This window comes from Rhincodon typus, chromosome 25, assembly GCF_021869965.1.
Source record: "Rhincodon typus isolate 14 chromosome 25, sRhiTyp1.1, whole genome shotgun sequence".
Taxonomy (NCBI): Eukaryota; Metazoa; Chordata; class Chondrichthyes; order Orectolobiformes; family Rhincodontidae; genus Rhincodon; species Rhincodon typus.
The window spans coordinates 29,032,596-29,044,701 of record NC_063356.1 but is presented as its reverse complement, the minus strand read 5'-3'; the positions used below and the strand labels follow the sequence as shown (position 1 = coordinate 29,044,701).

The window sequence follows — 12,106 nt, the reverse complement described above, 5'->3', positions numbered from 1 at the left end:
CAGATGCACAGGGAGAACATGCCAGTGAAGTAGAGAAAGATTCTGAAAAAGGCTAATCATGGAGTGAAAGATAGCCTGGTGATTGTCACACAATATGCTGTTTGCTTGCAAAAACCTGTTTAATCTCTGGGACTGCATTCCCAACTAAAGCTTTCAAATCATAGCAATCTAATGGAAGGTTTTTCCTATTGTGTATCAGAATAACATCCTTTCAAAACCTGTGGAAGCAAGCTTTGTAAGCAGTAACTCTTACACATTTTGGCTGACATCAAACAACTAATGCAGTGATCACACTCAGGATAAAATAGGTATTTCAAAGTAAAGAACAAAATTATATAAGCTATTTCTGATAGGTCTTATCAGTAACTGAACTATATCAATTTCAATAAATATGGATAAATTGAGAACAAGCTGTTGGAGGTACAGGTGAGCTTTTCTTTTTAGTACAGAGTTCAGAACATTTGACAAACTATCATTTTCATAATGTTGATATCCATTCCTTTAGCAGTCTTATGAAATATCTTAATGCTTTACGCTAGTTATAATAGTTGAGTATTTCTTCACGTTATTCATTATTTCTGATTGTCTGTGGTGATGTATATTTTGTGGAAGAAAATTATTGGAGCTTAACTTTGTACATCTTTTAAGCTTAATTTGCACATGGGTACACTAAGAACGAATCATTCATGGTTAAATGACTTCGATAATGGAAAATAAAATCAGCAGTATTTTATTAGATTGTGAATTACAACAAGGTTCACAAAATGCAAACAAAAAGACACAGCATGACAGAATATACTGTACAGAGCCTGCAGTTCCAGAAATGTAACAAACAATACTATCAATTGAATTTAACGCAGTATATTAAAGTTTTCAAGCCAGCAAGCATCATTTTCAGAAAGTCAATTGACGAGGTAAAGACTTACTTTAATACAGAATTACAAATAAGGTCAAACACACTAACACAAGTTTTTTTTGTAATTATGTTTAGTATGTATTTATGTGTATGCTCCCCCACTTGTCTGCTGGTAAATCCCAATGTGAATAGTGGACTGAAGTTTGATCACATTCAAAAACTAGCATAAAAATCGCAGCAATGTCAAGGATGTTTCTCTTTTTATGACAACATTTTATTAATCATGGAGATGTATAAAGTGCTACCTGCTGTACTTGCTCATTATTTTAGATCTTTTTAAAACATCTTTCCATTACACAAGAAACAACATGTTAGACATTGGTTTTAACTTAGAATATGTCCAACATTTTATTTCCTGAATACTTGCATACCGAAAATATATAAATGGATCATTAACTGAAGATGGTCTTGTCTACTATGCACACGTTGTGCTACAGAAATAAAAAGGCAGCTTTCTCAACAATATGATAGATTTGTTTGGCCAAGCCAGCTGACTTCTCTCAGTTAGCTAATTGCCTCCATTACCATGTGGCATCACCAATTCCCCATGCAGCCATGATTTGATACAAAATAAAAGTCAGCAATATCAGATACTCTGCTAGTCACTGAGAAATTATTCAGATTTATCAATTTAATTCATATTTCATAAATGATATAAAAATATAAAAAAAGCAAAGAATTACATACTTCAATACATATGTCATTGTAAACAGAATCCTTTATATTTTAATTTGTGCTTTTATCAGACAGTCTGCTAAAGAAAAGTGAGCAGACCTGAAAACACTTGCATGCAAACACTTTACCCAGGCTTACCAGTCATAAGAGTGGTCAAACCAATACCTACTTGAGACTAGGAATACAATTTGAAAATTGAAGATTTCTAAACTGCTTGGGATTTTTTAAAAAAACACACCCTGTTCACAACAATATATGTGCTAAGCCCTTCTTAGCAATTATTAAAAACCTGCCATACAATGATGTAAAGAACCCATTTAAACCAGAGTTCAACATTGAATTTTAAAGATACTATTAAAAATATTTCCAAATGTAGAAATCATATATATTATTTTGTCAGAAGAATGCTATTAATAATTGAATAGCTATCATGATAATCTTAGTGACCAACAGCACATAGTTATAAGGTAGATAAGAGCAAGTCTGGCAATTGCCAGGAAACAGCTGCGCACTAATAACCAAAATGTTTTAGCACCAACATGTTGATTTTATATTAATCTAAAAGATTTTTTCCTAATGTGCACCATTTTTACAACTTGGCCATGTCCCAGTAGTTGATAAATCAGCTCCTTAAAATCATCACACTGTGTTAGTACAAGGGATTGGAGCATCAAACTCCTCCTGAGAGCAGAAGATCTTCTTCAGAAGAACAAGGCCTCCTATAATTGGAGGCTATCAGTCAAAAGATTTGCAAGGGACAGTTTCAGCTCAGAAGGTACCCTACAGTTCACATGACTAGAAGTCTGTGAAATGAAAGTAAGGTGCACTGTGAACAAATGCTCAAAATTGAGTTATATTATTCAGCTGATCTTCAACTTGATGACGTTTGTACCAGTTCATCTGTACAATATTCAGGAATTATAAAATGGTGTTCACTCCAAATCATTATACATGATCCAGAGTATTTCACATGTACAACTGAAATTAAAATGGGGCACAATATGCATTTCAGTTATTAGATCCAAAATCATTAACTTTCTACATACAGAAAGATTTATAACAAAAGAATTGCTACTTTTCACCTTTTCTATTTAGAAAACTCATGATCTGCAAACTCAAGTTTGTAGTTGATGGACATATGACATCAAAGGTTGAAATTTATAGTCTTTGAGATAACTGTTGAGTGTATTCTGACACAGAATATGCAAAATGCAAGGGATTTCTCCATATAAAACACAGGTGGAATTCAAACTCCTTGCACACAGAGTATATCAAACAATCGATTAAAACTCACTTTATAAATAGTATGAATACCCTTTTCAGGTTGAATCATCCCCATTTGTAGAGTGAAAAAAGAATCACATGCATATAAAACTGTCACTCACGAAATATGAAATTGGTTTGTTAGTACACATTACATTACTCATGCAGTTTTCTGTCACAAATGCACTCAGGAATAATATCTGGTAGAATACTGTCTGCCTAGCAAAGCATTTCAGATTTGAACATTTAATATAAAATGCCACATTTCTCTCAAATGCAGTGCTTCTGAATGCTATGTGGAATCTGGTGGTTTAATGAAAAATCTGATTTTAAAAAAATCTATTTTTAAAGTTTACACTTTTCATCATTAGGATACAATGATGGGAAAAAATCATTTTTGGGACTGATTTTTGGTATGCATCAAGCTTTGGGAAATTTGATTTTTCTATGCTATCAGAAATCATTAGGATCAAACTCAAGAATAATTTATTGCCACAGCAGTTTCTATCTGCATCCATCCTGTATCACTAAATAGAATAAAAGAGGAATATCTTTGCAATTTCCTAGACTGTCCGAAGTAATCTTGATTGATGACAGAAGCACCCATACATAGCAACCACGATTATCAGTGGGCTGCTGCAATGGTGGGACTTCATATCAGTCAACAGTAGCAACAGTTGTTTGGGTGCAACAGATTCAATGGCAACTAGCAAGCAGAAAAATACAAAAACAAACAAATTTCAATGTGATACACCTTCTCTGCATAGTTTACCCACATCTAAAAGCATTATTTTGCTTTTAAAGCTTCATAAGCTGTTAGGGAAGATTAGTTTCAATTAGTTTCATGGTATCCTTGAGTAGCTTCAAAGTACTTTAAACACTGAATGATTTGCAGTTCTCTAAAAAAAATCCAAAAAGGTGCTCATACCAGTCAATGGTAGATAGTCAATCATTAATTGAAACAATGGTTGATAGTAGTCTGAGTCCGGAACTGGGAGACCTCCTCAGAGGTACAGCATTGATGCAATTATAAAATTTTCCTAATATTTTACATGATTTTCCTGAAAATTTGACATTTAGTTATAGGTTGCAAATAAATAAAGTACTCCTCAATGCAAACTATTTTTCTTTAAATCAATCTTATTCATAAATATAGAATAAATTTCAATTTTGCCATTCATCCTGTAAGTTAATAACTAGCTAACAACTCAGCAGTATTGAAATTATTGCTTTCAATTTCCATTCAATTTGCTTGTCATTCTTTCTAAGCATTATCCACCAATTAGGAAGCCATTTGCTAGAAGCTCAAATTTCTTTAATTTGAGATTCAAGCAGATGGGCTGCATAATGCCAACTTCCATCTACCCTGTCCAAATTGGAATATTTACCGCTATGAGTTACTTGGCACTAGTGTAACAATGCAGCCACAAACTGAAAACAAACAGTGCCACTCACAAAACAGGCCAAAACTATGTGTATTTATTGGGCAGAACTTGCAGCTTTCAGTTTTTAATAAAATCAACTCTAAAAGTGATAATAATGGTACTTTGCCAATAGAACTTATTCCCAACTATTTGGCAAATTATTTTAAGACATTAAATTACTACATGTATGTAGGACAGACAACACCACAATTCTTTCACCTAATCTCTTGACCCACTTTGAGTATTTTTCCCTTAGATATTTGATCACATGGATTGTGTACAGGCATTCCACACTAGCATGCAACATCATAACTGAGAATAATGATCCCATTTTTTTGGGATCTCTGAATAGTACATGATCTGGCCCTTGGTTATTCTACTCCTTGGTCAACGTTAAGCAGTGTCTCACTCTTCTGAACTTCCACAAATTCTGAACTATCATGGATTTCTTTTAATTGATAGTACCCTCAACAAATAAGTTACTCAAGCAATTTCCATAGGTTTACATATAAACAAAGACAGAAATTGTTGTAAATACTTGGGAGGTCTGGAAGAGAGAAACAAGAATTAACATCTTAGATTGATGATGAAAGGCCATTAATCACAAATGTTAACTCAATTTTTTTCTCTCTTCACAGATGCTGCCAGACTTCCTGAGTATTTCCAGCACTTTATTTTTATTTCATATTTTTGTACACTGCTGATCAATTTTTATAATAGTTTGTGAAATTATGCACGAGGTAGAACTGATCTGAATTTTTCAGGGATCTAATTCAATTTATACTTCCAGCAGAAGTGTATGTATGTGTATGTATTTATATATATATGTATCTATGTGCTTTTAGGCTGCACAAGGACCACGGACAGCAGCCCCCTTTTTGGTTAAAATGTGACATTTTATTGCTTAAAATCATCCCTAGCACCATGAACCACATAATAAATGCAGGCAATTTTGTTCATCATTTGTCTATTTAAAATGCAAATAACTATATTTTATCAAATAAGTTATGAAAATGTTCATACTTTTGGAATCATTACTGCATTAATTAAAAAATATTAAATCTCACATGTGAAAGCCAAACACACAATTTCTAACATGTACAGTGACCCAATCTGGATGTGACTTGTCACTTCACGGAATGTTCACGGTTCCAAACATACTTAAGGAACCATTATAATTTTATTAAATGGCGGAAGCTCTGATCTGCCTTAAGTTCTATTTAGCCTACAACCCATTTTCAGAAATCTGATCTGGCTCCACTGAAGATGAACAGCAGAATTAATATTTGCAAATTTTAATAGTAATTTGGATTGGCGGCTTCCTTAAAGTGTAGAGAGGACATTAGAAAGATCAAAATACAGTTTTCCAACTGTAAAGAAGTTATTCACTAAGTCAAATTGGACATCATGTTACAAAATATACCCATTTTCTGATATTGCTATTATTTGGTCCACTGCCTTCACTGGCTTTGTATAAAAAAAAAACTCTTCAAATATTAAAAGCTGAAGTTAGGAGTAGTTACTGGAGGGAGAGAGAACATCTTACCTTCATGAAAGTTTGAACACACCCAAGGTCTGTGTGATGACCCTGTTAGTAGTTATGTCTAGGGAAAAGTCTCAAAAGGAACATTCGCTTAACTATTCAACTTCATACAAAATGCTTTTGCTCATGATGATTTGTATTGCCCTATTCGCAGTCTGCAAAGAAACTAATGCCATAAATTATTTATTTTTAAATTCATCTCATTTTCTAATGACAAATACAGAGCAGATTTTATTGTTTAAGAATCATATCAACATATTTAATGATTAAACAAAATGTTAGTTCTGAGAACTGCATTTAATTTCCAAATAAATGCAAAGCATTTTATTGCTTCCAAAGTCTTCATTTGAAGACAAGTGCATACTCGTCTGGAATAAATAAATAAATAAGGAAGTTTCTAATAATTACAATGTCTATACTATGGTAGTATTAACAAGGTTTCTGATCTATGAAGAATAAACATATTTACAACAAAACAACCCACACTACTTTTTAAACAACACCCACTTAGTGCTTCTCATACTGGCCATTTGCTCCAGGCATGAGAAAATGAAATAGGTTCAGCATGGAGGGTAAAAGAAAAGTCGCTCACAAATAGCAGGATGTACTACTCAAAAAAAGTACTATTATAATCATGGGACATGTTGAGGAGGAAGAGGTTTCAGAGATGTCAAGTGTCATCCAAGGATTTTGATTAGGACTGCTGGAATGCATTTGACTAAACTTTGGATTCATGAACTTTCAATGTAAACATCCACCTCTCATTTTATATTCTACAATAACTGGTTCAAAAGAGATTAGTTGCAACTTCAAAGTCATATCTTGTTTCACCTGTTCAAAAACACACAACTTTACCCTTGCAAATGAGTTTATATATTTTATGATGTAATTTTACCAAGTACCTCAAAACTAACATGAAGTGGTCCTAGAAATTATATAATTGATTTCTTCAGGAAATTCAGATATTTGGTTTGATTTACTGATTACACCCAGTCAGACACTACTGGAGCTATTTCCACAGTGTGAAAGGGGGTTCATAAAACAAATGATTTAAAGCGGAAACTGTAATTACATTTCAGTTGCTAGATGGACAATTGCTTTCTTTGCTACCTTCCTGTTCAAAAATTCTTAGGTACCAACATGTCCTCCTGCAACGGTTAAGATCATTAACAGAGTATTAAAACTGTTTAACAAAATAAATCAACTTTGTAATCCATGTACAACAAATTGCATTGGTTTTCATGTTTCCTGTCTCAAATGTTTGAGTTTGCATACAACTGAAAACAAAATCTGCCAGGAATCATTGCAATAGGACAAATTTTAGAATGCATTTTTTTTGGATTTATGTATTCCTTGATATATTTAAGGTGCAGTTTCATCAAAACAGCCAAAATATTTTAACAAGAATGTCTACTTACTCACTGTGAGTAACCTGATTTTAAATAACAACTTTTATTTTGAAATGGGATATGTATGTTACTGGCAAGATGGAGCATTTATTGCCCATCCCTAATTGCCCTTGAACTTGCTCTGATATTTCAGAGGGCAGTAAAGAGTCAACCATGTTTTTGTGAGTTGGAAGTCAGATGTAGGCTAGACTAGGGAAGGACAGCAGATTTTCTACTCTAAAGAAAAGATTCATGAACCAACTGAGCTTTTAGAACAATGGTTACATGGTGATTTTTAGACTAGCTTTTATTTCCAGATATTGAATTCAAATTTCACCATCTGCAATGGTGGGGATTTGAACCCACATCCCCAGAATATTAGCCTGGGCCCCTAGATTTCGTGATCCCTTCCCATCACTGAAAATGACTGCTTAAGATACAGCAAATCATGTACAAGATTACTTAGCGCAAAGTTGGTAGTTTTGTAGCAAACCAATAAACAATGTAAAAGTTATTCAGAAGTGTCCACTACTGTCCTTGACCTTAAAAAAACCCTAAACTTTAAGAACCTCCTTAAAAGACTGCAAAAAAGGCATAATCAACAGTGATTAATTTAATCTGGTTTGAGGGCAGGGCCATATTTCTGTGCAATGTTTTTAAACTATCATAAAATATTGTAGAAACTCTATCTGTAGGACATAATTTGTGGCTGGATTTTTCCATCCTTTGTAGTTGTTTGGCCAATGTATAATTCATAAATGGAGGTATCAAAAAAAAAATCAGGAAAAGGACTTGTTTTGAAAATATTTTCATTTAAGCAATTCTGATATTTAATGGAGATGACAAATTCTTTTAATGCAATAACTTGTTCTGAAATGCAGTGCACTGCCTGAAAGGATGGCACAACAGACTCGATAGTAACTTCACAAAACAGAATTTGATTAGGAAAACATCACAGGTCTACAGGGTAAGAGCCTCCTTTCCTGCTGTATAATTTTATAGTATTGTGATTATGGCTTTGCTGTTCCTTTTGCTAAGAGAGGTGTCATTTCAATACTGTGGATTCATCCTCTCACCTATACATCAGTATCCTTGGTCAGGCAAAGTGAAGTCCTACATATGTACACTGCATTACTACTTAAGATCCAAATTCTGTTTTTTTTTTAATTTTAACAAACATTTAACAAAGCATCCTACTCTTTGACAACACTAAAATATTTAAAGGTAATGGTTTTAAAAAGTTGCCTTTGAGAGAGTCAGTCACGCTACAGTGGGCATGAACCCAAAATAGTGTCGGAATAACTCCCAGATTTGGATTCCCACCACTTCCATTAAACAATATCTGGCAGAATATGAGAAATTCTCATATCCAGTTGAAACAAAAATGTACGGTGCAACTGAGCCAAACAATGTAATCTATGTAATAAAAGTAGAAATTTTAACAGAATTAGGGATGCAGGTAAAAGGGAGCATTCTTTCAAAGTGAGCATTCAGCCAGTGTTCAAAAGATAATCTTTTGTACTGTATCAGTATCTGGGATAAATAAATATACAGCATAGTAAATATCCATCTGCTAAATCCAGAGGTAGGTATAATAGATTTTTTGTTGCAGAATGGAAGATTAAGATTTGAGCAAGTCAGTGACAGGTGGGACTACAGTTCTAGAAATGGATCACAGTATACTACTGTTTGTGTGTTATACATAGCCAAAGATAGAACAAGGTTTACAGGCTGAGTGACCTTTCCTGTTCTATGAATTCTTAGGCATCAGCAAGCCAATTAGGCAGCTGCTTTTCTAGTCTACAGATACCAGTGCATTACTGGCATCATACATTATAGTAGAAAAGCAGCTGCATGGTGCATCAGTTCATTGCTGGCATCATTCCAATTTTGCAATGCAATGCCATGGCCCAGATTTTGCAGCCAGTAGTGAAGGGACGGAGCTCACCACTGACATCAAGTAAAGCATCCACAAAGAAATACTGCACTCTATAGCGCTGGTTTCTTAAACAGATGGAAATGTGCTATCTAGAGTGTCAGGGGAGAGTGAAGACATCAAGCTGACTGACCAGTTGACTAACTTGACAAATTCGTACAGACAGTAAAGCAGAAGTAAAATGCAAGGCTTGTTATTTGCATTCTAATCATTGCAGGAAGAGCAAACAAAAGATTGGACATACGATTAAGGTAGAAGCTGGAGAAATAAATTTTTTAAACATTAAATACCTATAGAATTTTTAATCAAGAAATGCAGAGAATTACACTCCACACATATGAAATTAGATTATCAGGGCTAGAGATATTGTTCAGCACTAATTATGATTTTGCATGTTGTTAAAATCATATTGTTAACATTTTCATTATTTTTCCAGCAAGAATAGTGCATAAGAAGTTCATGCTCACGCCAAATCACTGATTGCTTTGACTGCATCTGCAAAGACTGCAACCGTGTACAAATTCAAGGTGCAGGATATGATTGACAGCAACTTCTGGCTATTTGTATTTAGCTGAGCATGTACAGATACCAGAAGTTGTTGCCTGTCATGATGGTCAATGCTGGCAGTTCTATCATCATTACAAACACCAACTCTAGATCAATTTGCTTTAGATAGACCAATTTTCAGGAAAAGTTTAGTGCACAAGTATTTTTGTGCTCAATTGTTTTGATTCATTTACTAATAGTTTTCAAATCACATTACATATGGCATTCTCAACCATTAAGAAGTTTTGCCTTTTCTGCAGGTTAATGTTAGGCAGTTGGCATGCCATATAATCTTTTGTCTAATGTTTCAACCTAAGTGGGAAAATGCTGATAGTACAAGTTCTCTATAATTCATTATACAGCAGGTAGCGAGATCAAATGTTGGTTAACATTTCCCGCAACCCACAGTGAGAACCAAATCCCCCCATGTACCAATCTGTTTGGAAGAAAGCCCTCAGCTTGTCCACATGGAGTATGTAAGGGTCACTTTGGGGAGCACAAGGAAACAGTACTCTTATTCAGTCTAAATGACTAACTAAGCAATTCTTTTATTCTCAATAGTACATGTTGGCAGTTGAGCTGAAAGCTAGGGGCACAACAAAATTTGCTAACGATGCTCTCCTCAACACTGTCTCTGGAATATTTCACTGGCAATACAGGATTTTATCTTTTGATTACTTCCATCCTCAGCCAGCTGAGGCACAAGAATCACCACAAACCAAACTATTCTTCAAATACCACACTTCAAGAATGCATGTTGTATACAATGTGGAGTATACCATGACAAGCCACAGCTGTCAAAAGAAATATTGAACAAAAATCAAAAATTTACCATAATTACTGTGAAAACTAAACGGATTGCTTTTACTAAGAAACTGTAAAATTTGTGTGTACATTAAATTAAACCGAACATGAAAATGATGGACAGTTTAATTCCTTATCTATTAGGTGTGTTGCAATAGAGCACCAAATCTCGCTCAGTCATTAACATGAAACAGTTGAATATTTCCTCCATGTAACAAGTCCCTTTGTCATTTATTGTTGTCATTTTCTCTCCCACACATTTTAGGAATGATTATCTCTTTACTGAGTTACAAGTGGAAAGGGTATTCTAATAAATATTTCTTTAATCTAGCGGGTAAGGGAAGTTCTTGGATTGCCTTAGTACTTTTATTGATTATAATTCTACATAGATGTTGCAATGAAGGTGTTGCAATGTACAAGGGCTTGGTCAGTTTCAGGTGAATCACTGTATCTTTAGTCACTGGTGCAAGTGACTGGTCATGTGCGGTTTGGGCACTTTTAGACAACAAGACATAATGCTGGATAAGATCAACCACGTCTTCAAAATTCTTGAGCTTTGGTTTTGCCAAAACCACTGAATCAAAGCCAAACTTTCCCTCGTTGTACTCAATACGAAGGTGTGCAGGTCCTGAGCTTGTTTTGACCGAGAGTGTGAGAAGATATTCTGGGTTGGAGCTATCCCGGATTAGAAATGTGCCTTCAGTGGTTTGATTCAGAATCTGTCGTGCTTCAATTGAGGTAAGTGCTCCCCAATACCAGCCTTGAAAGAGAAAGAACAAGGATAGAGTGAATTACACCTTTTATGTAATTATATTGCAAACTGACTCAGGAGAACAAATCAAAGCAGAAATCATTTGTTCATTCAACAATATTTAATTTTCACTAGTTAAACTTTAACCAATATCAAATGTGTTAGAAAGCAGTACAAAATCTATTCGGAAATAACAAAGAAGGCAAGCAAATCCACTCAAACTGAATTTATAGAATCCCATTTTCCTGTTTTCCCCTCCCATGCTTTTTATTCTTTAATTACAGAATTCAAAAACTTGTTATAATTGATTTTATATCAATAACACCTCTTAGAAAAGAATGCACGTTACAATAAGTCTTTGTGTTACAAAGATTCTTCCAAACTCCTGATTTCTGTATGCAGTGCACCTTATGGCTATTGTCTTCAATTTATTTCGTATTAATGAAAATAACTATGTGTGTTTAGCTTGGGGTGAATTTTGCCATCACCCTGCCAGCCCATTTGAAGGATGTGAGGCCTGTCTGAGACCCACCCACCCAACTCCATCCTACGCATTATATTAATAGGAGGCAGGTAAGGCATTAGGCAGCTCATCTGCCCTTAGGCCTATTCAGGCTTTCAGATAACTGCCACTTAGTTGCCTCAGAATGCCTGCACCTCAATTTTTGTTCAACTGAGGATCGGCAAGCAGTCTGGCAGCTTTCATTACAATGCTGCTTCTGGGCAGAAAGGGGAGTACATGTTTGAAGTATGCCTTAGAAGTATACCTCTCCTTTATCCCTCCCCCCCAAACCGATAACCTCCAAGCCCCCCATCGCACCAACCCTCAGGGTGTAGACCCATCCAAATCCCGGCCTATC

The 12,106-nt window shown here is 34.8% G+C and overlaps 1 protein-coding gene across 1 annotated transcript; it reads right to left on the bottom strand.

Annotated features, from left to right (window-relative positions):
- Nucleotides 1-714: 714 nt before the first annotated feature.
- On the bottom strand, nt 715-11,286 carry LOC109911338 (suppressor of cytokine signaling 2-like; the record flags this gene model as incomplete). The annotated part of the gene is made up of 1 exon (XM_048612146.1): nt 715-11,286. A coding segment is annotated over one exon (504 nt), but the record flags the coding sequence as incomplete, so codon positions are not given.
- Nucleotides 11,287-12,106: the final 820 nt, after the last annotated feature.